The sequence below is a fragment of the Pan paniscus genome, chromosome 8 (genome assembly GCF_029289425.2).
Source record: "Pan paniscus chromosome 8, NHGRI_mPanPan1-v2.0_pri, whole genome shotgun sequence".
NCBI lineage: Eukaryota > Metazoa > Chordata > Mammalia > Primates > Hominidae > Pan > Pan paniscus.
Genome location: NC_073257.2, coordinates 46,724,173 through 46,750,309, shown reverse-complemented (window position 1 = coordinate 46,750,309; position 26,137 = coordinate 46,724,173). Strand labels below are relative to the sequence as shown.

General features: G+C 44.0%; 1 protein-coding gene across 31 annotated transcripts in view; it reads left to right on the top strand.

Annotated features, from left to right (window-relative positions):
• PARD3 (par-3 family cell polarity regulator) overlaps window positions 1–3,468 on the top strand; it is a 707,905-nt gene extending 704,437 nt beyond the window's left edge. For all 31 annotated transcript variants that reach the window (XM_034930282.3, XM_034930281.3, XM_055092624.2 and 28 more), the window contains one exon: window positions 1,467–3,468. In XM_034930282.3, the coding sequence (XP_034786173.1) occupies window positions 1,467–1,860 (394 nt within the window). In that variant the 3' untranslated portion in view covers window positions 1,861–3,468. The remainder of the gene's footprint in view (window positions 1–1,466) is intronic.
• The last annotated feature ends 22,669 nt before the right edge of the window (window positions 3,469–26,137 follow it).

Sequence of the window (26,137 nt, the reverse complement as noted above, 5' to 3'; positions counted from 1 at the left end):
TCTCTGGGTAGATTAATTTATGACTTAAGTGAAGATAATCAGTGCTTTAGGCAAATAAACTATTCCATCACATGTAAGGATTCTTGCCTGGGCTGACTGTACAAATGGTGCAGTCTTCCGTTAAAACAGACCCAGACAGACATGCTATAGAATGCTCATCCAGTCATCGTCATAGCCAGAGGTGATGCTGGACATTACGGTCATTTTCTTTACTGAAAATGTTCCCAACTACATTTTAGGCCATATGGAAAATGGGTGCATTTCACTCCAAACCATACTGATGCAGTTGTGAGTGTTCAAAAATGCAAATTGCATCATTCCTGCGGGAGATGCAGTGGCTTCCCAGACCTTCTTTTCCTTCTGTGAAAATCTTTGTGAACATTCAGCTGTGTTGTGTGTGTTGATGGAGAGGGTTGAGCAATACATACTGTCGCCAAATGATTTTCTTATTGATAAATGGAGCAATATATTTTGTTTTATTACTCAATTGTCTCTCCCCCTCTTCCATTGTCAAGGCAAAAAAATTAGGGCATGTCTTCCTTTCTGGCACAGAATTGTTTTACTTCATCATAGCCAATCTTATTGTAAATTCATAAAACCATCTAGAGACTTGATAGTAAATTAAAGATGTTTCAAAACAATAATGTTTCCTGGAAATCATGCCCAACTCTGTTGCAGAAGTGGGAAGAATTTGAAATTTCCACGTGACTCTGATTTACTTGCCTATCCTGGGGCGACAGAAAGCAAGTTAAGTAGGTCACCCTGGCCTTTGGTGAAGGTAAATGTATAAGAAAATAGTGCTTACTTTACAGACTTCCGGACTCTCCGTCCAATCTCGATGAGCAGGTATCCCGGAGAGTGTAAGTTGCTGACATACACAACTTGAAAGCCAGAGCTTTAAGGGACTGCCTGTTGCATTTTTTATCATAAAGGAGTCTAGACTTAAATCTTTCATAACCGAACTCATACTGTAATCCATTACATGTACTTCATATTAGCTAGCGCTTCTGGCATTATGGTGGCAGCTGTGTAAAATATTTGTTGTGCTTGTTTAGAATTGAATTGTAATGTTCTAAAGCGAGCAATTATTCCTACCATGGAAGCTGCCAAACCTCTAATACTTCTATACTTTGCCAGTGTGTCTAAATTGCAGGAGATATTAGTACCCTAAGCAGAACAGACACAACCTTCTCAGACACAGGAGGATGACCCTGTTTCTAAATAGCTGCACAGTCTAGTTCTCTCTCCTGTTTACTCGTTGTTAGTTTAGTTGTCTAAGACTATGCGCTTGCTGAGGACAGTCATTTTTGAATTCTCCAGCCCCTATCGCAGTGTCTGGCATGTGATGAGAGAACAGGAATATTTGTTGAAACGTGAAAATGCATATTCCATCCCATCCTGCCCCCTTTCCTCCCTCTCCCTCCTTCTTCCTACCCTCACACTAACCTTTGGGTTTTGCTTTCTAGGCAAAGCAGGAAAAATGCCAGCTCGGTCTCCCAGGACTCTTGGGAGCAGAACTACTCCCCTGGGGAAGGCTTCCAGAGTGCCAAAGAGAACCCCAGGTACTCCAGCTACCAAGGCTCCAGGAACGGCTACCTGGGAGGACACGGCTTCAACGCCAGGGTCATGCTGGAAACTCAGGAGCTCCTTCGCCAGGAACAGAGGCGGAAGGAGCAGCAGATGAAGAAGCAGCCTCCTTCCGAGGGGCCCAGCAACTATGACTCATATAAGAAAGTCCAGGACCCCAGTTACGCCCCTCCCAAGGGGCCCTTCCGGCAAGACGTGCCCCCCTCCCCTTCTCAGGTTGCGAGGCTGAACAGACTTCAGACTCCTGAGAAAGGGAGGCCCTTCTATTCCTGAGCACGCAAAGAACGGATGCTTCATGTCGCGCAATAAAAGACATTTTCCTATGAAGACTTGTATTTTGGGAGTTTTTTTAAAACCTCGATGGTACTATGGAGTATTTCTGTTGTTGGTATCAGTGCCTTTAAGCGGTGTAGGCAAAGAAATGGAAGGCCTTAATGTCTTTGCCACTATGTCTCAAGTGTCTGCTTCATGGAAGGATTTCCCACCCTGTGACAATCATCTGTTCGAGGCGTTCATATGCTCTGCGCCTCTCCACAGTACCAGGAATCTCGGCCCTACTCATGAGTTGTCCGCGGCTTGGTTGTAACATCCCTGCACCACTTGCAGTGACAAATTCACCTGACGTGGAGGATGGCGTGCGGCCCTGTTTCTCCCCCTAAGTTCTCTTAGCTATGGGATGACATCTTAGTCTCTGGTGGAGGAAAAGTGGGCGACATACACCAAAAATTGGGGCTTTCTGGTACTTCACAGCACAGCCATTTGTCGTACTTTGTCATCACTGTGGTTTTCTCTTTCCTTTCTCAGCTCTTTGTGACGGGAGAGTCGGTCATCCTATTACAGAAGCTAAGCCATAGTCCAACATTGTTTGGTCACCATGGGGGTCCTTTTGTAGCTGCCTTATGACTCAACATTACCAATAAAGTGATGATCCCGGTCTGCGTTTATACATACGCTTGTTCGGTCCTGTTCCTGACACGTGGGTTGAGTCACCACAGCTCTGTGTGGGGAACGTGGGAGACAGGAGTGGCTCCTGCCGGGGGAAGCTGGGCCTGCCATTGGCCCTGTGTCTATCATGAGGGGAGAGCTAAGAAAGAAATTCTCCTAGGAAGAGCTCATGGCCCAGTTCATCCTAGTAATTATTTTAATTAGTTTTTGTTCTGACAGCTTGTCAGGAAGGGCACAGAATGGGACAGAGATAAACCAGACAGTCATTTTGATCTGCTCTCTACGGTTTTTCAAGTCAGAGGCAATTGATGCTTGTCTAATGCATCCACACATTGCATGTCTGACTGGCGATGCCACGCTCCTAAGTAATTCTGCCATGAAACATAAAAGACAAAGGAAAAGCCGTTACACATCACACAGAGAACATTTTCGGGTCCCATAGCGGTGGTGGCAGGAAGCTCACTCTCGCGTCAGTATTAGAGTGTGTGTGTGGGTCTCGGGGATCTCGGTGGCTCCCATCTTCCTTCATTGTTCTGAACATCCTGTATTGTAAACCATGGCTGGGGTGCTAAAGTGCCTGTGAATCCCGATGTGGAAAAAGCTGGAGGTGAAAGCTCAGCATACCATGTATTTACTTTAAAAACAGAAAAAAAGACATGTATGGATATGTCTATTTTTTTTTTATTGGCACATTGTATTTTTGTGTTGACTTGTTTTTAGAAATGATGTGTCCGCACATGTACCCGTGTCTCTTCTGCATTTCTGTGTCATGGTTCTGTTTCTTAGTCACGTGCGGCGGTGTCTTAGTGGTGTTACCAGTGTACGCGCAGTGACCTTGGATGACAGTGGCTCTTTCTCACAGCCTCCCCTGAGCTGTGAGAAACAGCTTTCTCTGTACATATGCGACTCCTAATAAAAGGCATATTTCTTCCTGTTCTTTTGGTGTCTCTGGTGTTCCTGGGCAGCCTTGCCTAGCTGGGCTTTTTTAAAAGGTCTATTAACAGATGTGATTTTTTATATATATATATATTTAGAGAAAGTTGGAAGTTTCCTCACATCTGAGGAAAATTTGCAGGAAAGGGGGCAGGAGAACCCTGGGGCCCACTCTTGGATGAGGATGGAGAGGGGGGACTCACCTGTCCCTTGGAAAAGATGGTCCCCATTATGACATCATTCTCACTCTTAGTCCATTAAGACAATATACAGTCTTACAGTTGGAAGTCTCAAAGTGGGAAGTTTGCAAACGCAGGAACTGGTGGTTGATTGCGTAGTTGAGCACCTGAGGAGAGAGGGGAAGGGGAGAGACAAGAACCTTCATGAGTCCACTGCAAGGCCCAGGCTGCCTGAAGAAGCCGGAGGAGTTCTGAATTGAAGGAGCCAGTACAGCTCGAACTAAATGAATGAAAAATTATGCAGAAGGCGACATGATAGTCCCATGACTGCCCTTTGCACCCTTGGAATCATCCTAGCAAGCCAGATGTTTTGATTGAGTCCTGGCCTTGAGTTCTGTGAGCCCAGAGAAAGGTCCAGATTTGAGTCCACTTCCAGTACAAACCTGGTTCTTATTTTCCAAATTACAAAGTAAGACCTTGCTATTTCTTTAAGAGGGACGCCCACAAATATGCGTGCGGCATTTTTTTTTTTCAGAATTTTAAGGAGTTTTATTCACTTCTAGGCGTGTGGCATTTTGAAGGCATAAAGGGTGCTATGTCCCTAGGTATGTCTTGTGCACAAATATAGGAGATTTGGTCCCCACGCAAATGGCAGACTTTGCGAGGACCTGTCAAAAATGCCCTCTTATGGAGCACCTAGCATCAGTGGGTTGTCATAGCAACGCTCATCCTGTCACTACATCCAAATTCTATCACCTCGAGATTAGGAATGAGGGGTGCATGGCAAGCCGAGGCAATACCACCTCCTTGGTTCTTTCAAGCATGCCAGGTGTGGGAAGTGAAAAGGGAAGATGGACAGGTTTGTTCATTTTCTCCCTGAGCAGCAGGCCCATTGCTAATGCCAAAACACATGGCTTATTTGTCTCAACTGACAGCGGACAGCAGAGTAGGAGAGGCAATAATCACATGTTGTGGGGACCCAAGTCACAAAGGGACCTGTGGATTGAAACTGACCGTTTGAGCGGCACTGGGAAGAGAAGTAGGAATGGTCCACAGAGAAGTCAAAATAGGCTCCATGAAGCAATCTTGACTCAGCGGACCAGCCTCCTGGCTTCAGGACCTTTTGCTAAGACACAAGGGTATCCCCTGGGAGGGCGTGTCCCAAGGCGGAGCCGGCCCGGGTGCTGTCAAGATGGGCACTGGAATCTGCCCAGCAAAAATTGCATGAAAGGGGAGCCAGGGAGACCCTGGAGTCCACTCTCAGATGAGGATGGAGGTAGGGGAACTCTCCTGTCCTTTGGAAAAGATGGTCTCCACTATGGCATCATTTCTAAGTCCATTAAGACAGTATATAGTCATTTGTATTAGAAATTATAAAAATAATACTGCATAGCATATCTATATTATATGTAATTGAAGCACTGCCATCCACCTTCTCTTTCTGTGGTCAGACCGACGGCAGCTCAAAGGTCAAAGTATTAGGGTTCAATCACTTGGCGGTTCATGGTCCAATGACCACAGCTAAGGAGGAGTTCACCAAGGGTTTCATTATTGGCAACACGTGAGGAGGATGCCAGGGATAGTTCCCCAAAGCAGTACCTCCCTGAACGAGGTGAAAACAGCTTTTATTGGGCTGGTGAGCTGAGTCATCATATGTCAAGCTTATCCAATCTGCAGCCCAAGGGCCACATGTGGCCTGGGATGGCTTTGAATGTGGCCCAACAAAAATTCGTAAACCTTCTTAAAATGTTATGAGATTTTTGTTTGCGATTTAAAAAAAAAATTTTTTTTTAGCTCATCAGCTATCGTTAGTGTATTTTATGTGTGGCCCAAGACAATTCTTCTTCCAACGTGGCCCAGGGAAGCCAAAAGATTGGCCACCCCTGTGAGGTGGAGTAAGGCTGGTGCAGGGACAGTCATTGATCATGCTTCTACATCCTTCGCATGGGTAGAAGATGGCAAATAAGTTCCTCCCTGGGCAGAGTGTTTAGTGCAGTAAGGAGAAGAGTTCACCAAAGTTCCCTCCAACTAGGCACCTCTGGATCCAACTAGTTTTTATTTTGCTGGGTCTGGGCTGCTTCCTGGAACTTTTGTGAAACAAGGAGAACTCAGGGTGCAACAGTTACCAGTGGGCACTTTTCCACAGGCTCCCAGAAAACCCGGGGACCCTGGGTTACAAAAGCACCCCACAATTGACAGGGCTGTCCCAGAACAGGCGGAGAGCAGGACCCCAACTTCTCTGGGTTTCTGCCAATGAAGTCCAGTAGATCCAATGTGAGAGCGTAAACCCAGTGAATTTTCTGTTTCATGGAGTTTGAAAAGGGGTGGAAAATAAGCAAACCACTTTGTCAGGAATCTTCTTTGTGATCGTTGGCCACAATAAGTATCACAGCAAGGAGACAGCCGGTGGGAGACCAGGCATCCCGGTGGCTTCTCTGTCCACGCCATTGCCCTTGTTTCACCCACATACGGCAGTCATCAAGAATGCTGCCCTGCTCCAGTATTTTTTATTAGAAAGTGCACACATTTGTACTTTCGAATGTAGTTTTGCATATGTCATTCTATATTTGGTTATTTTAATGGGTTTCTTATTTCATACGCTGAGTCCTTAAAGCTCAGGTGTTTCTGAAACCAATCTAGGATGAGGCAGGTAGTTCTTATTTTCTGGCTTTGTTTGCTAGTCATGGAAGAGTAAGTCATGAGGTTCAACTACCCGCCTCCAGGTACGTTCCATTAGAAATGTCCTCCTTCCCATAGCACAGTGTACCATACATTTAAATGTCTAGTTAACAGTCAGCTTTTTTCTTCTGGGGTGGGGAGGAGGGAACAAAGATTACTTGGATAATGACATGTCAGGTAAGGCGATAATCTTTTCTTCAGAGACAGGATATCATCTTAATAAGGCAGCTAATAAGAACGTTCACAGGTCAGAAAGTGAGAGTGACGGAGATGCTTTAATGGAAAACCACCTTCAGCTCTGAGTAATGATTAGATCACAAAAGCTGGTGGAATAAAATTGACTTTTTAAAAATGTGTCAGGGATAAGGGTTGTAATTCTGAACATAAGCTTTAAAGAATTTTTTTTAAACAAGAAACTGATACTCTGCTTTGGTGCTTATGGGGGAAAGGAAAGATTCTCATTGCAACCCACATAGAAGGATTTTTTTCCCCTTGAGACAGAGTCTTGCTTCCTTGCCCAGGCTGGAGTGCAGTGGTGCAATCTCAGCTCACTGCAACCTCAGCCTCTTAGGTTCAAGTGATTCTCCTGCCTCAGCCTCCCAAGTAGCTGGGATTACGTGTGCACCACCACGCCTGGCTGATTTTTGTATTTTTAGTAAAGACGGGGTTTCACCACGTTGGCCAGGATGGTCTCAAACTCCTGACTTCAGGCAATCCCCCTGCCTCAGCCTCCCAAAGTGCCGAGATTACAGGGGTGAGCCACCACACCCAGCTAGATGGGTTCTTGTCTCCGGAATTTAGCATCTTTCCCGCCAGCACGCATCCTTCTCCTCTCCTAGACTTTCATATTCCATTCAGCAAAGTAAAAGCCTATGGATGTCCTCTGTCCATAAATTTCGTTGCCTTCAGTTAAACCCCATCATAAGCCCCATCACAGGGAATTTCACTTTCACACTTGATCTTAGCCAAAAAAGGCTAAGACGCGATAGGGAATTTCACCTTTAAAGAATTCCATTATGGATCCCCTAAGATCGAGAATCCTTTTCTGAAGAAGATAACCGCTTTTTCTCATATTTTTTCCCCTTTCTGAGCTCCGATTTAAATCATCAGTTTTTATTTCCTGATTTGTATGTTTTTTAAGCACATTGTATCTGCGCTGGCCTGCCCCACTCCGGATGGGTCTGTTTAACACTGGTCATGGGAGTAGAGGGCGGGAGGCAAGGAACTGAGTCTTCCCACTGTGAAGCTGAACAATTCCTCATCTTTCCTGCTTAGCACTTACTTGCTCACAGGATCAATTAAATGTGTGAAAACACCTTTTTTCTGAATTGCACGGTGAACTGCTGAGTCACCTCACACCGTTGCTGGCTTAGAAAAGCCATTTCGAGTTTGTTCCTAGATGCTGTGGATGCCTGGCTTAGAAAAGCCATTTCGAGTTTGTTCCTAGATGCTGTGGATGCCTCTCAATGATCTGATCCCGCAGGGTGTCAGCAGCCTCAGCAGATCGTCTGTGGGAGGAAGGAGCGTGAGCAGGGGCCCTTCTTCGCTCCCTGGAGGCAGGCTCCCCGCTAGCAAGAAGGTTCCTTCTGAAACCGAGGTTTGGCTTCCATGAAGGATTTTATGATGCAAATATTTTAAGTACAACTTTGAAGGTTTTGCCATTAAAAACAGCTTCGCATGGCTCTGGGCCCAGCTGACTGCAAACTATGAGGGGGGAAAGTGCCATAGATTGCTGGCAAGTGACAGAAGGAAAACAACACAAATTCCTAAACCAATCATGACCCGGGCTAATGATCTGGTTTCAGGGTTCAGTTCATATCTGACTTGCGTTTACCCGGCTCGAGTTGTCAGCAGCAACGTATCCATTGCAGTTGTTTATGATGGGATTAAATGGGTAAAAACGTTGGCTGACAACCCTGAGATGGGTCAGATTAGGGCTCGCCAAAGAACGTGGGGTGTTTTGGAATATAGCAAGCCTTTGAACTCGTAAAGCCTCAAAGTGAATTTGCTGTGCACATGCCCTGACTTGGAGCTCCATTTCCAAACTTGCTTTAATTTTATCTGCTTGGCTTGACTTCTATCCAGGCCCAAGGGGCCCCCATTCTGGTCCCAGCAACCAAAGCATTCCCGCAAAATATGAACCCGCAAAGTCCACAAGCTGCTCCTGGCTTCTTACTTTTTTTGATTGATTTATTTGTGTAGCACTTTACAATTTGCAAAACGTTCCCATCTTTTCTTCTTGAGTCCCCAAACCCTGGGAAGCAGGCTAGAGAAATGATAGTTCAATTTTACACATGAGGACACTGAGAAACCAAGAATTTGAGACTTGCCAGGTGATGAGTGGCTCAATCAGAACCCAAAACTCATTGTCCCAACTGTGACCCCTACTTGTGATACAAAGGTTTTATCAAATAAAAAGATTTTACTTTAGGCAATTTTAAATGCCTTACTTGATGGTCATTGTACATTTCGTTGATGGGAAAAAAAGTACAACATAATGTATAAACAATTGCAAAATTGGTAATCCTTTGAAAATTAATTTTATGGGTACAATGAAAAGTTCAAACCTTTAATCCCAGCACTTTGGGAGGCCAAGCGGGAGGCCAAGAATTTGAGACCAGCCTGGGCAACATAGCAAGATCCCCATCTCTACAAAAAGTAAAAAAGCATTAGCCAGGCATGGCAGCATGCACCTATAGGCCTAGCTACTTGGGAAGATGAGATGGGAGGTTTGGTTGAGCCCTGGAGTTCAAGGCTGCAGTGATCACACCATTGCACTCCAGCCTCGGCAACAGAGCAAGACCATGTCTTTAAACAAACTTTTTTTTTTTTTTTAATTTAAAGCTGGGCACGGTGGTTCACACCTGTAATCCCAGCACTTTGGGAGGCCGAGGCAGGTGGATCACTTGAGGTTAGGAGTTCGAAACCAGCCTGGTTAACATGATGAAACCCCATCTCTACCAAAAACAACAACAACAACAACAACAACAAAACAAATTAGCTGGGTGTGGTGGCACATGCCTGTAATCCCACCTACTAGGGAGGCTGAGGCAAGAGAATCACCTGAACCCAGGAGGTGGAGGTTGCAGTGAGCCAAGATCACGCCCCTGCATTCCAGCCTGTGCAACAGAACGAGACTCCGTCTAAAAAATTTTTTTAATTTAAAATATTTTATGAATCATAATACTATTTATATTATAAAATTACATATTATATATGTATGCAAACACATTATACACATATACATATAATGGTTCATTCACACTTCAGGCACTGGGTGTCATAAATTTGCAAAGTCTACTGAAATAGACATTTTAGCCAGGCTTCCATGTGGATGTGCAGAGCCTCCCGGGCTCCCTTGCTGGTGACCATGGTTTCATGCTCTGCCTCCTCTGCTTCAGTGTTTAAGACCCTCAGACCAGAAGGGGTTCATTTCTAAGCCAGGTTTCAAGGTTGAGAAAAGGAAGAGTTAAGTGAAAATGTTGGAAACTGAGGAGGATCTGAAACACAAGGAAAGCAGGGCGCTGCGGAACACAGAATGGCCACGACGAAACGCCAGTTCCTCACAGGCAGGCTTCTGTGGCAGATGCAAAAAACAGGCCTCGGATGCTAATCCAAAATAGAAAAGATCGCTGGGAGATTGTGAAACAATAACAATTTGCATTAAATCATCAGCTGCTTTCAGCACAGATGGGAAAAGCCTGTTACAAAATGTTGTAAGACATTTGCAGCGGGTTTCAAGCTGGACAGGCATTAAAAACATTCTTGAGCTTTTCATGTTGGGAATAAAAATGTAAATCATTTTTAGTAAGGATTTTTTTTTTTACATACCATTTTGTCTTTGTATTTTATTTTATTTTGGGAAAGGAGACGACATAGTAATAGCCAAGGGGAAATGATCCATTTACAGAGTTGGATAGATAAAATTTATCTTCAAAGAGGTAGAATATTAATTATGCATACATAGAAACTTTGAGCTCTGAGACATTCCCAATGAAACGATGGCTTATTTCACTCAAGATCCTAATCAAGCACAGTTCCCGTATCTGAGAGAGAAACACTGCCAGTTGCTAACATGCCTGCTTTTCTGGGTCAGTTTCAGAGCATGGAGGCAGAGTTGGGGAAGCCGACTAGGACTGGAGGGCCTTGCTCTGGAAGCTCTCTAGGACTGGCTCGCGGCTTTGGCCCTGAGAGCACGGGCGCTTCTCCTCCATTGCGCCTTTAAATGGACTGCGGGGGCCGGAAGGCAGGAGCCAGGAGCTGATGCAGCAGGCCCATCTCCCGTGATCCCACGCCCCTGGAGAAGAGACTAGACAGCCACAGACTCTCAGCGTCTGGAAGGACTGGCTGGCCTAGGGAAACGAGTTTCCAATAACTAATCCAGCTGAACGAGGCACTTCCCTTGGCTCTGGCTCTCCTTCCCGTAAGCCAGGAAATGTTCTCTCCATTCATTCGGGGATGGCTCATCAGGGACTTCTAATCTCGGACTGGTTACTCTGCAGACTATGCTGGTATCTTCTGCTGTGTATCCTAAGTCCTTTTAGTGGTTCCCTCTGGACTAATTGATACTCAGAGATATCCTGCATGTGTGATTTGTTCAAGGTAATTGTAAGGCCACAAAGAAGCCAATATTGATTTTTTTTTAAGATGCCACTTTATGTGGCTTGAAATTTACTATGTAGAATATGCAGTCAGTTTAGGGAAAATAATTATCTCATATTCATTTACTCATTCATTCATTCATTCATTCATTCATGGCTCCTGCTGTAGGCCAGGTGCCATGTATATGCTGGAAACTCACTAGGGAATAATGCAGTCTTACACTAACGGGGAATAGCCAGGCTGTGTAACGTTCAGACAGTGATGCTTGGTGCAGAGAAAATAAAGCAGGATTCAGGACTAGGATGTGAGAAGGAGCAGACGGGTTGGAGTTGGGGGATCCGTGTTGTATGATACTAGGGTGCTTTCAGTAGAGACTCTGGAGGGAATACTGGCAGGAGTGACATTGGTAGGAGTGGCCTGGGACACGGTGGTGGACACGAGGCAGAAGGCAAGATAGAGAGTGAGGCAGTTAAGGAGCAGGGAGACCAGTGTGCTGGAGGACACCAAAATCATCATCAACAACAAATATGGTTGCAAGACAGCGATTCAAATGCTAAAACCTTCACAGAATGCAAGCCTATGGGAGATGGTGAGAAGGAGTGAAATAAAGTATGGTCTAATTACAAGCTTCGAGGGAGAAGGGGAGGCATTCCTGAGAAAGGAAGAACGATGACCGGGAAGTGTCAACGGGAGTAAGAAAGATACCTGTCCCATTTCCAACCCCCAAATATGTGCGGGGGGAGCCTCCAGCAGCCACCACTGGGAAGGTGGCAGGTGTCAGTGAGGGCAAGAATAGGGTGGGGCTGCACAATCCCTGAGGGAAGTGAGACCACCTAAAGATGGGACCTAGAGGTCTTGGGCTTCCTTCTGACATCGGAAGCAGAAAGGGGTGTGGGGCAGGATGTGTCATGGGGTCTCTGAGGGGAGGCAGATGCTCAGCTCTAAACACTGCCCACCCCTAGGAGCTGAGGCAGGTCTCACCGGGAGCATGTGGGCATTGTACCTAGAGGTGGCTGTCATAGCTCCACCCATCATAGCAGCCCCAATTCCCAATCCTGCTTCCCTGCTGTGTGTCTGTGTCTTGATGATAGACATCACTCATTCATTCATTCATTCATTCATTCAGGGCCTACGGTATATGAGACAATGTCTTCATCACTGGGCATTCAGTGGTGAACTAAAGATACCCTGGGCCAGGTGCAGTGGCTCACACCTTTCATTCCAGCACTTTGGGGGCTGAGGTGGGTGGATCACTTGAGCTCAGAGTTTGAGACCAGCCTAGGCAACATGGTGAAACCCCATCTCCACAACTATAGCAACAACGAAGAGACCTTGATGTTCTCATAAAAATGACATTCCAGAGGCAGGGGCAAACATTAATTAAGTAAACACACTACTAGATAGAGTACATTATGTTGTGACAAGAGCAGTGAAAACAGAGTTGCTGTGATGGAATAATAGGCAAAGGAGACATAATTAAGATAGGAGCCAGATGCCGTGGCTCACATCTATAATCCCAGCACTCTGGGAGGCCAAGGCCAGAGGATCACTTAGCCTGGGCAACATAGGGAGACCTCATCTCTACAAAAAATTCAAAAATTAGTTAGGTGTGGTCATGCGTGCCTGTAGTCTTAGCTACTTGGGGGGCTGAAGCAAGAGAATCCCTTGAGCACAGGAAGTTAAGGCTGCAGTGAGCCATGATTGCGCCACTGCACTCCAGCCAGTGTGGCAGAACGAGACCCTGTCTCAAAAGAAAAAAAAAAAAGAGACAGTTTTGTGAGGAGTGATTTGTAAACTGAGCCTTGAAGGATTTGAAAATCCAACAAGAATTTGGCAATATATCAAGATCCCAAAAACTTGATCCCCTGTGACCCCGAGGTTTCATTTTCTAGAATATAGCTGATGAAACTCAAAAGGTAGATTAGATAGAGATTTATGCCCAAAGCTGTTAAAAAATATTGTTTATAAGCCAGAAGAATTGGATGTAAACATCCCAAACTAGGGAAATGGCTAAGGAAATTATGGCATAGAATGTAGTAGTGTATTATAGCTATTAAAGTTAATGTTTATGAATAAATTCCACCAATATAGAAATATAATCACAATATAATGTTCAATAAAAGATACTAAAATATCAAATTGTGCCTTCATCATGCCCACATATATATGCATGTATATGTGTAAATGTGTGTGTTTAGATACATATGTGTGTTTATGTGTGTGTGTGTGTGTACAGAAAGGGAAGAAATAACCCCAATATTAACAAGTTATCACCAAGTGTTTGGATTATGTAGCAAAGCTAAATCGTTTTTCAGCTGCCATGGACACCCTCAGGTTAAAGGTCATGGAAACTGAGCCTGCCCTGATGACCCCAGCGTGCAACCTCACGCAGAACTTAAGTGTTCAGATGGAGGAGTGGGGACTGAATTAAGATGCAAATGCCACATGGCAGGAGGCAGGATCCAATCATGTCATCTGCAAACAGAGGCAATTTAATTTCCTCCTTTCCTATTTGGATGCTTTTGATTTATTTTTTTTTCTTGCCTAATTGCTCTGGCTAGGTCTTCTAGTACTATGTTGGATACAAGTGTTGAGAGTGGGCACCTGAGTCTTGTTCCTGATCTTGTTAGAGTAGCAGATAGCCAGAAACGAGCAGCCCAGGGAGCCCCCTGGGAAAAGAAGTCTTGGAGATGTTGCCCACTGGCAGTCAGCAAAAAGGGCAAGATCACATCTGGTCTTGTGGTTGGGGCTCCTCCAGCCCTGAAGGGGATTTATCAAGCCCTAGCTGGAGGTAACCATGCTAAGGACTTTCCCCATTGACGAGCACATGCACTCCTCCAAAAACTCACTCTAGAATAGCTTTTTGCTCATTATAATAGTAAAAAGAACACCCCTGGATGGAAATTTTAAATGCTAATGAGACACACGATGTGTGTACTGGCATGTACAACCACAGAGCATGTGCGCCCAAAGGGACCTCCTGAAACAGGATTGTAAGTGACACCCCCTCATGCCCTTTCATGAATAATCATGTAAGAGTCTCATGAAGGGCATTTCCCCAGCACTAGTGGCTGCTGGCTCTTTCTTTTGTGCAGCCTACTCTCTCGTCTTTCAGAGCTTACTGCTTCTTTAAATAAACACTGCTGCTATGCTACTATGACTTTTCCAGCTGGACCAGCCTGGAACTTTTTCCATTGCTCTCTAGGCATTCACTTTATCTTCCTTCAATAAACTCTGCTGCTTAACCCTTGCTATGCATCTCTTGGCTGAATTTTTTCTTCCAGGTTAGGCAAAAACCGAGGATTCCCTCACTTCCTGGTAAGTCTTAGAGGAAGAGCTGTTAGCAACAGACTTGTCATATGTGGCTTTTATTATGTTGAGGTACATCCCTTCTATATCTATTTTGTTGAGAGTTTTTAATTATGAAAATATGTTACATTTTGTCAAAAGCTTTTTCTGCATGCATTGAGATGATCATATGATTTTTATCTTTTTATTCTGTCAATATGGTGTATATGATTTATTGATTTGTGTATGTTAAACCATCCTTGCATCTCCAGGATAAATCACACATGAACATGGTGTATGATCCTTTTCATGTGCTGTTGAATTTGGTTTGCTAGTATTTTATTGAGGATTTTTTGCATCTAAATTCATCAGGAATATGGGCCTGTAATTTTGTTTTCTTGTAGCATTCTTACATGGCTTTGTTATGAGGATCATACTGGCCTTGTAAAATGAGTTTGGAAGTATTCCTCTTCCTTCAGTTTTTTGGAAGAGTTTGAGAAGGATTGGCATCAATTCTTCTTGAAACTCTTGGTAAAATTCACCAGTGAAGCCATCTGGTTCTGGGCTTTACTTTGTTGGAAAGCTTTTGATTATTGATTCTATCTCCTTAGTTGTTACTGATCTGTTCAGATATTCTATTTTTTATAATTTACTCTTGACTGGTTCTCTGTTTTTAGGAATGTATCAATTTCTTCTAAGTTATTCAATACAGTTGTGTGCCACATAACAATGTTGTGATCAATGATGAACTCCATATATGACCGTAATCCCATAAGATTATAATGGAGCTGAAAAACTCCTATTGCCTAGTGACTTCATAGCCATTGTGACACTGTAGTGCAATTCATCACCTTTTCTTTGTTTAAGTATGCAAATTCTTACCATTATGTTACACCTGCCTATAGTATTCAGTATGGTAATAAGATATACAGGTTTTAGTCTATATTGTATAGCCTCAGTGTATAGCAGGCTATTCCATCCAGGATTGTGTAAATACACTCTATGATGTTTACACAATGACAAAATTGCCTAACACATTTCTCTGAATATATTCCCATATATGGCATATAACTGTTCTTACTAGTCTCTCATGATTCTTTGTATTTATTTGCTATCATTTACAATGTCTTCTTTTTAATTTATAATCTTATTTATTTGAGTCTTCTCTTTTTTTCTTGGTAGCCTAGCTAGTTGTATTGATTTTGTTTATCTTTTCAAAAAACAACTCTTAGTTTTGTTGATCTTTTCTCTTGTATTTCCATTCTCTTTCATTTATTTCTGCTCTAATCTTTTTTCTTTCTTCTGCTGACTTGGTCTTTGTTTATCCTCTTCTTTTTCTAGTTTCTTGAGATGTGGAGTTAGATTGTTTCTTTGTTTTCTTTTTTCTTAAAGTAGACATTAATTGCTAAAATTTTCTAACCATTGCTTTTGCTGCCTCCCATAAGTTTTGGTATTTTGTGTCTCTGTTTTTCTTGGTCTCAAGATAATTTTTGATTTCCTTTTTGATTTTTTTGCTTGACCCACTTGTTGTTCAGGACTGTGTTGTTTAATTTCCACATACTTGTGAATTTTCCAAAATTTTTCTGCTTCTTGATTTCTCGTTTATATTATTGTGGTGAGAATAAAAAATGATTGAGATGATTTTTAATCTCCTTAAATTTGTTAAGACTTGTTTTGTGGCCCAAGATCTATCCTGGAGAATGTTCCATGTGCACTTGAAAAGAATGTGTATTATACTACTAATGGATGGAATGTTCCGTATATGTTCATTAGATCTTCTTGGTCCAGAGTGTTATTCAAGTCGATGTTTCCTTATGGATTCTCTGTCTGGATGACCTATCCATTGCTGAAAGTGGGATATTGAAGTCCCTTATTACTGTGTTGTTGTCACTTTCTTTCTTCACTTCTGTTAAAATTTGCTTTATATATTTAAGTGATCCAATGTTGGATACATATGTATTTATAATTGTTATTTTATCTTGATGAATTGACCTTTTTTTTTTTTTTTTGAGACAGAGTCTCACTCCGTCACGCAGGCTGGAGTGCAGTGGTGAGATCTCGGCTCACTGTAAGCTCCGCCTCCCGGGTTCAGGCCATTCTCCTGCCTCAGCCTCCCTAGTAGCTGGGACTACAGGCACCTACAACAACACCCGGCTAATTTTTTGTATTTTTAGTAGAGATGGAGTTTCACTGTGTTAGCCAGGACGGTCTCGATCTCCTGACCTCATGATCCGCCTGCCTCGGCCTCCCAAAGTGCTGCGATTACAGGCGTGAGCCACCGCACCCGGCCAAATTGACCTCTTTATCATCATATGGTGACCCTCTTTGTCTCTTTTGACAGATTTTTATTGACAGTATATTTTGTCTGATGTAAGGATAGCCACCCCTGCTCTATTTTGGTTTCCCTTTACATGGAATATGTTTTTTCATTTCTCACTTTCAGCCTGTGTGTGTCTTTAAGGCTAAAATAAATCTCTGGTAAGCAGTGTATTATTGGATCTTGCTTTTTAAATCCATTTAGCTACTCTGTGTCTTTCGATTAGAAAATTTAATCCATTTCTATTTAATGTAATTATTAAGAGGTAACAAAATACTATTGTTATTTTGATATTGTTTACTGACTGTTCTTTAGTTTCATTGTTTCTTTCTTCCAGTTTGCTCTCTTCCTTTGTGATTTGTTAAACCTTTATATGGTATACTTTGGTTACTCTGTCTTTATGTTTTGCATATCTACTAGAGGTTTTTTTCTCTATGGTTACCATGGGGTTTGTATAAAACATCTTATAACATTCTAATTAAGGCTGCTAACAACTTAACTTCAATTACATACAAAAACTCTACACATTGATTACTTCCCACTACATTTTATGCCATTGATGTCACATTTTACATCTTTTTATATTGTGTATCTGTTAACAAATTATTCTAGCTATAGTTATTTTTAATACTTTTGTCTTTTAACTTTTATACTAAAGTTAAAAGTGATTTACACACCACCATTACAGTATTATTCTGAATGTGATTATGTATTTATCTTTTCTAGTAGTTTTATACTTTCATATGTTTTCATATTGTTACTGAGCATTCTTTCATTTCAACTTGAAGAACTACCTTTAGCATTTCTTATAAGGCAGGTCTCATGGTAATGAGCTCCGTCAGCTTTTATTTGTCTGGGAATGTCCTTATGTTTTTCTGAAGGACAGTTTTGCTGGGCATATGATTCTTAGGTGGCAATTTTTTTCTTTCAGTACTTTAAATATCTCATCCCACTCCCTTCTGGCTTTCAAGGTTTCTGGCAAGAAGTCTACCTTATGGGGGTTCCTGTATACATGATTAGTTTTTTCTCTTGTTGCTTTCAAGATTTCCTATTTGTCTTTGGCTTTTGACAATTTGATTATAATGTGTCCCAGAGTGTTCTTTTTTGGGTTTATCTTATTTGGGATCCTTTGAGATTCATGCATCTGAATGTCCATATCTTTCTTAAAATTTCAGTTGTTTTCAGACAGTAGACTTTAAAATAAGCTCTCTTCTCCTTTCTGTCTCTCTTCTCCTCCTAGGACTGCCAATAATTTATATATTCATATGCTTGATAGTGTTCCATAGGTCCCTTATGCTTTTTTTTTTTTGCTCTTTTTCAATATTTTTCTTTTTCTTTCCTCTAACTGGCTAATTTCAAATGACCCATATTTGAGTTTGCTAATTTTTTCTTCTGCATGATTGTATCTGCACTTGAAGCTCTCTATTGAAGTTCTCAGATCTGTCACTATATTCTTCAGCTCCAGGATTTGTTTGGTTCCTTTTTATGGTTTCTATTTCCTTATTAAACTTCTCATTTTGTTCACACATCATTTTTCTAATTTCGTTTAGCAATCTATCTGCATTTTCTTGAATCTTATTGTGCTTCTTTAAGATGATTATTTTGAATTTTTTTCAGCCAATTTAGTGATATCCATTTCTTTGGTGTCAGATATTAGAGCTTTATTAGTCTCCATTGGTTGGTGTTAACTTGATTGTTATCTGTGCAGCCTTGCATTGGTTTCTGTGAATCTGAAGGAGCCACACCTTTTCAAGTCTTTACAGTCTGGTTTCGATAGGTAAAGTCTTTGTCTCGTGTACCCAGGATGAGAAGATTGCCTCCAGGTTTGCAGTCAAGTGGGCGTGGAGCCTGGTCATGGGGCTGCTGTTGATTCTTCAGTGGGGTCCAAGGCTGGTGGGCCTCTTACCAGGGGCTCTAGTGGGTGTGGATTCTATCTGGTTTCTGGGTAGACTGGACTACCTCCAGTTCCTTGGTCAGTAAGTCTGGTGCTGGAATGACAGTCTGCTTCTGCAGAAAGTGGGTCTCCTACCAGTTGCACAGACAGGTGTGGCTTCCTCTGGGTCTCTAGGAGGGCTTTCCCTGAGCCATTGGGTAGGCCCCTAGACAGAAAGTACTTGCTTTGGACCATGGCTGAGAGGGACTGGGATTGAGTCACAGGCTGCTTTGGGGTCTACAGCTGAGACCAAGGTCTGCAGGCCTGCCTCCAGAGTCATGGACAGGTATGTCTCCTGGCAAGTCCCTGGGCAGGAAGGACTTCCCTCAGATCGCAGCTGAGAGGGGCTGGAACTGAATTCCATGGCTGTAGTGCCAAATTTGGCTGGCCTGCCTGTGGAAGCGCAGATGGGCGTGCCTGTCTCTAGGTCCTTAGATGGACAGGACTGCTCTCAAACCACAGCCTTACATTCTGATCATCTCCTTTCTTCTGCATAATTCAGTGGCTAGACCAAGTGAGAGTTCTCTTGCATTGATGAACTCTTGGTCTGATCTTTTCTGACTGGCCTTGAAAGATTTTAAAGTTTAATCAGAAAAAGAATTGCTTAAGAGCTCAATTTTTACAAATACCAGAAATAAGGACCTTCACAATGTCTGCTGATTGATATCCAGGATGGAGAGTGAGACTCTAGTGGAGGAAGAGGACCCGAACTTTCTGTGGAATGCAGGCATTCTTGACAGGGTGGACCTCCTGAGAGCTCTCTCCTCTCATTTGTGGCCAAACCACCACTTTTCCAGAATGTGTTGCTGAGATGATTATTTTTTCCCTGGAGCTCAAATTGACGGTGAGCCAGAGACACAGAAAACTCATGTCACATCCTGGGAATTGAGGAAGCAAGTTTTTCAGCTTATCCTTGGAAGGATGAGGAGATGAGACAAGGGATGGGAGCCTGGGGCTTATGCTGCCCTTTGAATCCTGAGCTGACAAGAGGTTGAGGCGTCTAGAGCCACATGGTTACTATTTAATGATGTTGGCCATTAGGAGACCATCTAAGATTCATCTTCTGCTCAGGACAGCCAACTTTCCTTTTGAGTCCGCGAGAGACTGGCGAAAAGGCTGGCATTGGCAGATGGCCTCTTGGCACAAGTGTGAGAATTGATCACCCTTGAAGGGGAGGAAATGCTATTCCCTCTCTGATTAAAAGTCTCTTACAAAGGAGAACAAAGGCCGAAGGTGGGCGGCATGGTTAATAGCCTACGTTAAAGAAATCTCTACATTAAGGAGTATCTGTTGCCAGAATGTACTTTCTGATTGTTGCCACAGCGTAACTTTAATGGATCCTTTATTGTTCTCTTTTCCTTTCACATGTTGTCTCCCCTACCCTGACTTAATTGTTGTGCATCTTCTCTGAGACCATTTTCTTTATAGAGTTTTCTTTGCTAAGATCTACGGTCTTCCTGTGAAAATGGAATCATCAGCTGGGGAGAAAAAAGCCCCACTGCTACCAGGATTTTTAGAGACACACATTACATTCCATTTTGGTGAATCTGAAGGTAAGATTTCCAAAGGGGTATTGCAACACCTTATAAAGTGATTTTCCCACATGCCATAGGGCTCAGATCCATTTAAATCCAGATGAAACTTTGGATTATTGTTTTTAAAAATAGCTGGAGCCCTTTGATATCCCCTGTGTACCCTGTGTCCTTCCTCTCAGCCTAGCTGGGAGGCAGGATTCTGCTGCCTGCATTCCCCCATATTGATCTTTTCACTCAGCTAACCTCGAGGATTTGTCTAATCCCAGTCTTGTGTTTTAGGTTTATTTCTGGCTTTGGTTTTACTTCTACCCTAAGCAAGTCTTTCTTTGGTCACCAGTGCTCCAGTATTCTTTGGTTTGACCAAACAGCTCAGCTGTATCTTTTCAAGTGCACTTCAGGCTTGGATCACACTCTGCCATCCCCAGATGGCACCTGGGGCAGTAATATCCATCATTTCTGATAGGTTAACTTCGTGAAATTAATTGACTATGAAATTAATCTGGCACCTCCTGGGTTTTTTCTCATAGTAGGCACTCAATAAATATTTGTGGAATGAATTCTTTGCATGAAGCTTTAAAGGAATACTTTTTTTTTCTTTTGCTGTAGAGTCTCATTTTCCTTTTTGAGCTTAAAGCAAACATGGAATGTTTCTGTAAATGATGATAGAGGAGGAGAGCTTATGGGGAAAGAGATGTTGGTGTGAGTCTGAAGTAGAGAAACTTAAGAAGAAGGCAAATACTCCTGTGCTCTTGAGTGCACTGGGGAGTTACCCCTCATGAAATTCCACATATTTGAATAAAGTCGAATTGAGGGAATCCTGACCCTCTCCTTCCCGTTTTGGAATTTGAGATCCCTTCCCTTCATTCATCCCTGAAGTATTGGAGTTCCTCTAGGATTGGTGCCATGCCCTCTTCTCTCTCTGCCCCTTTCCCGACCAGTCTCTTCTATACCATCTGCATGTTGAAGACGCTCAGCCCCCAGTGTCTCTGGGGCCCCTTGGTTCTCTCATGTTGTTCACTCTGGCCTGCCTTACCCCCATCTGCCACCCAAGAAGCCACGGCCTCCACTGCAGGTGCCCTCTGTGGATTCAGCAATGCCTCTGCTCAAGGCCCTGGTGTCCTGGAGCCCAGGTTGCCCCATGGGGTGCCCCATCTCCCTCTCATCTCTTCCGTTCTGCATAGTATTGTTCTCAGCCTTGCTTGTGATACAATTTAGTGCAGAGTCTAAGGGCGTGGGCTCCACAGTCAGCTGACCTGGTTTTGAATCCCAGCTTTGCCATTGACCGGCTAATCTTGGGTGAGTCATTTAACTCCTCCAAGCCTCAGTGTCTGCAACCATCAAGTGGGGACAGTAATAATTCCTACCTCATGGGGTTGTTAGGAGGATTAACTGGTAATGAAACTGCCTAGTTCCATCCTCAGAATGTAGATTCTGACCGGGTGTGGTGGCTCACGCCTGTTATCCCAGCACTTTGGGAGGCCAAGTTGGGTGGATCACCTGAGGTCAGGAGTTCCAGACCAGCTTGGCCAACATGACGAAACCCTTTTTCTACTAAAAATACAAAAATTAGCAGGGTGTGGTGGCAGGTGCCTGTAATCCCAGCTACTTGGGAGGCTGAGACAGGAGAATCGCTTGAATCCAGGAGGTGGAGGTTGCAGTGAGCCGAGATTGCACCACTGCACTCCAGCCTGGGCAACACAGCGAGACTCCATCTCAAAAAAAAAAAAAAAAAAAAAAAAGGAATGTAGATTCGTAGACTCTTCACAAATTCCCTTGGGAAAGTATTCCCTGTTTTTCCTTGCAGTCATTCTCTGTCCATGGGGCTTAGAAGGGATGTACAAAAATCTATGTCCCAGAAAGACCATCAGTATATTTTCCCTTGCCCATCCATGGTCCCCTTTTCCTTGTTCCCTCGTCTCCTCCACTTGAAGCCTTTTGTATAAACTGACCATGGGATGCTTTGCTTTCTTGTCACTCAATCAGAGCCTCCTGCTCCAAGCCTGGGACCCCATTCCCAACAATTTTTCCAGATTTATGGATTAGACTCTTCCTCCATGAGCAGAGACCACCATTCCTGTTCCCAAGAGAGCCAGCTCACCCTGGGGCCTCCTGTGAGTGACAACATCATTGCTTCCTGAAGATGAGGGAGATGCATTCGGGATGTTTACTTTGACAGCTTTTTAGGTTCATTATGCTTCTGAGTGAATTCCCCGACGTGTTTCTATGGAAGTTGCATAAATAACTTCAAAATCATAATTTGTTTTTTAAGCTTATTATTTTTCCTAAATTCCTTAAATTATTAAAATTATCTGATTTCTCAGGAAGCCGTTGTACTTTGGAGTAATTTAATTCTACACTGTGGGGAACACTTGGGTACTGTCTGGGGGGACATACTAAACAAACCTATTAAATCGATTCGTTCTTTAATTTTCCTGGTTCTGCTGCTCAGTGAGGATACGGTCCCAGGTAAGAGAATATTTGTTGATTACCCAGCTTGCACAGATGTTGCAAGAATTCTCAAATGGCTCATTCTTGCTTTTGTTTTTGTTTCTTTTGCAACAAGAGGGGCTGCCTTCTTGAAAGAGAGGCCAGCATGTAGAAGGAATATCCAAACGTGAGTGAGTGACAAATGTCCATATGTTGGTGGACACGGGAAAAGTGAAGGACCCTGAAGAGTCCCTGGCGGGCAGGACCAGGCTGTCCTGTGGCCATGGGGTAACTTTCTAGATGAATCGGGGCCAGCTATACTTGGAGTTTCCAGTTTGGGCTATACCCTGAAGCCAGACCCACCCTTCTCAGAATTGACATTATCAAGTCATTCTGCAGCCCCAGAGTCTCACTGATTCTCATGGTCTATGATAAAATATCCAACTTTCTTAGCTTGGCTTTAAGGCTTTCTGTGAGCCAGACTTAACCATCCCAGCCTTTTCTCCCATCGCGTCCCATCCCTGAACTTCCCCTTCTATCAAATCACATCCTGCGTTTCTGTCTGATTCTTGGGTCCACGCCATTACTCCAGACTGAAATGTCTCCCCATCCCCAGTCATTCTGCTTGCCTGAATCCTACTCACCCCTCAATGTCCAACCCAATTTCTTTTTTCTTTCTTTTTTTTTTTTCTTTTGTTTGAGACAGAGTCTCACTCTGTCGCCCAGGCTGGAGTGCAGTGGCGTGATCTTGGCTGACTGCAACCTCCACCTCCCTCCCGGGTTCAAGTGATTCTCCTGCCTCAGCCTCTCAAGTAGCTGGGACTTCAGGCGCGTGCCACCATACCTGGCTAATTTTTTGTATTTTTAGTAGAGAGGGGTTTCACCGTGTTAGCCTGGATGGTCTCAATCTCCTGACCTCGTGATCTGCCCACCTCGGCCTCCTAAAGTGCTGGGATTATAGGCGTGAGCCACTGTGCCTGGCCCCAATCCAATTTCTTAAATGGCTGGCCTCAAGTGATCCACCTGCCTCGGCCTCCCAAAGTGCTGGGATTATAGGCATGAGCCACCATGCCGACCTAAATTTCTATTTCCTTTCTATAAAACTCTACCTGGCTGCTCCAGCCTCATGGTTTCTTGACACACAGGGCTCTTTGGTGATATGTCCAGCTTCCTGTGGAGCCCTTGTGTTTGGTTCTTCATTGGTAATTCTTTTGTGTGTTCACGCTTTATTGGGCTCACTGATCTGTCAGCTTCTGAGGGACGAAGACCGCACTTTCTTTCTTCATCTCCCCCTCAGTGCGTTCCACACACAGGCTTCCCTGAAATGTTCTTGACTCACTAATTAATTTAAAGCCAGTCCATAGTCTCTGGGAACCTGTCAGCTTGTCAATCCTGCAAGTCCTGCCTAAGGGTGGCACAGAAAGACAACATGATCCAATCAATTTCCTTCTGATCAAGGGATGAGAACTAATTCAAATCAACTCAGTAAGTGTTGAGCAGGTACCATGGGATAAACACAGTGCCAAATATTAAACAAAAATTATTGGGCGCAGCCCCTACCTTCAAACAGCCAACTGTTTAGGAGGAGAATTCATTTGCAACATGAAAGAATTAGGAAAAAGTTAGCCAAAAATAAAAGACCATATTCATTGAAGTGCTAAATTGACTGGACTCCAGAGTTAGATGTAGAAAGGTAGTGAGTGGTGGGTTCCAAGACAAAAGAGAGATCAGAGAGGAAAGCCACAAAGAAGAGTCTTAGGGGGTGAAGGGGACCTGGAAGATCCAGAAATTTTTAGAGAAGAGGCCAGGATGGATGATACTTTCTTGCAGAGGGTCAAGAGATATCTCAAAGCATGGAGTAATGGAAATGAAATTGAGTACTAGTTACTGACTAGGCGTGATGCAGATGCCAACGCACTTGCTACTCACAGTGCCTGCAAGGTGTATTTTATCTTCATATCACAGAGGCTGAGTCTCTAAGACAGGTTAAGTAAATTGCCCACTGCAAAGGCAGTGCCTAACACTGCACTTTGTCCATTGCCCGGCCAGTGGGAGCCCCGGGTGGCAGGCTGAGCTGGGAGGGAGGGCACCTGACCTGGTGCAGCCCCCAGGTACCCAGGACTCACCCCTCTCTTCCTCCAAGATGTGGCTGAGAAGGGAAGAAGTGTTCAACTTAGGAAAGACACCTGTTCTAGGCTGCTTCTAAATGCCTCCCCATCATGCCTCCTGGTGCAACGAATTCTTTTTTTTGAAATGGGACCTCAATCTGTCTCCTAGGCTGGAGTGCGGTGGCATGATCTCAGCTCACTGCAACCTCCACCTCCTGGGTTGAAGCACTTCCCCTGCCTCAGCCTCCTGAGTAGCTGGGATTGCAGGCACCTGCCACCATGCCTGGCTAATTGTTTCCATTTTTGGTAGAGATGGGGTTTCTCCATGTTGGCCAGAGATGGGGTTTCTCCATGTTGGCCAGGCTGGTCTTGAACTCCTGACCTCAAGTGATCCACCCACTTTGACCTCCCAAACTGCTGGGATTACAGGCGTGAGCCACCGTGTCCAGCCTGGTGCTGGGAATTCTAAGACCATTTTCCATCATCAGAAATTCTAGAAAGAGGCAGGAGAATCTGCATTTATGAAAGTACTTCATGTGCAGCCATGTTCTGTTCATGGTCTGGATGGTAGGTACTTTTGAGAAAATGCATTAAGCTGCAAAGTTATGATTTGTATATATTTTTTTCCCATTTGCTCGTTATGTTTGAAAAAAAGGTTACTTTAAAAAGTGTTGCCGGGTGATGCTACGGTACACCACACTGGAGATCCACTGGTCTGCATAATCGTCATTTAAAAGGGAACAGATAAGAATAATAATCGCTTCTGGCCGGGCGCGGTGGCTCACACCTGTAATCCCAGCACTCTTGGAGGCCGAGGCGGGCGGATCACGAGGTCAGGAGATCGAGACCATCCTGGCTAACACAGTGAAACCCCGTCTCTACTAAAAAAATATAAAACATTAGCCAGGCGTAGTGGCGGGCGCCTGTAGTCCCAGCTACTCGGGAGGCTGAGGCAGGAGAATGGCGTGAACCCGGGAGGCGGAGCTTGCAGTGAGCTGAGATCGCGCCACTGCACTCCAGCACTCCAGCCTGGGCAACAGAGCAAGACTCTGTCTAAAAAAAAAAAAAGAATAATAATCGCTTCTATTTATGATGACTCTGTCCTAAGTGCTTTATGGACATTAATGCACAACAACCCCATGAGGTAGACGCTAATGCAGTACCCAGGTTACAGATGTGAAAATCAAGCACAGAGAGGCCTGTTATTTGTTCAAGGTCACACAGCTAATGAGTGGTTGAGCCAGGATTCCAGCCTAGGCAGTGTGGCTCTTCCTAGAGTCAATGCTCTCCACTATGACAAGTAAGACATGGAACCGGGGCAATCAGAGAGTGGCTGTGTGGAGTGGCTGGCACGACTTCTCAATGGCTCTGGCTGCTAAATTTCCCTCTCACGTGAGCTGCTTCCCCAGGCCCTTCTCCCTCTCTTTCAGGCATTCCAGCCTTGGGCACAGGACAGAGCCATCCCTGGAGAGCTGCCCCAGTGAAGCAGGAGGGAGCCAGAAGCCCCGTTTTGGGGCTCCCGGGCACTTGATTCCAGCCAGCACAGGTCTCTGAGTGTCCATTTTGAAGGAGCAGCTCCGCTCTTAGAAGGCCCGCACCTATGG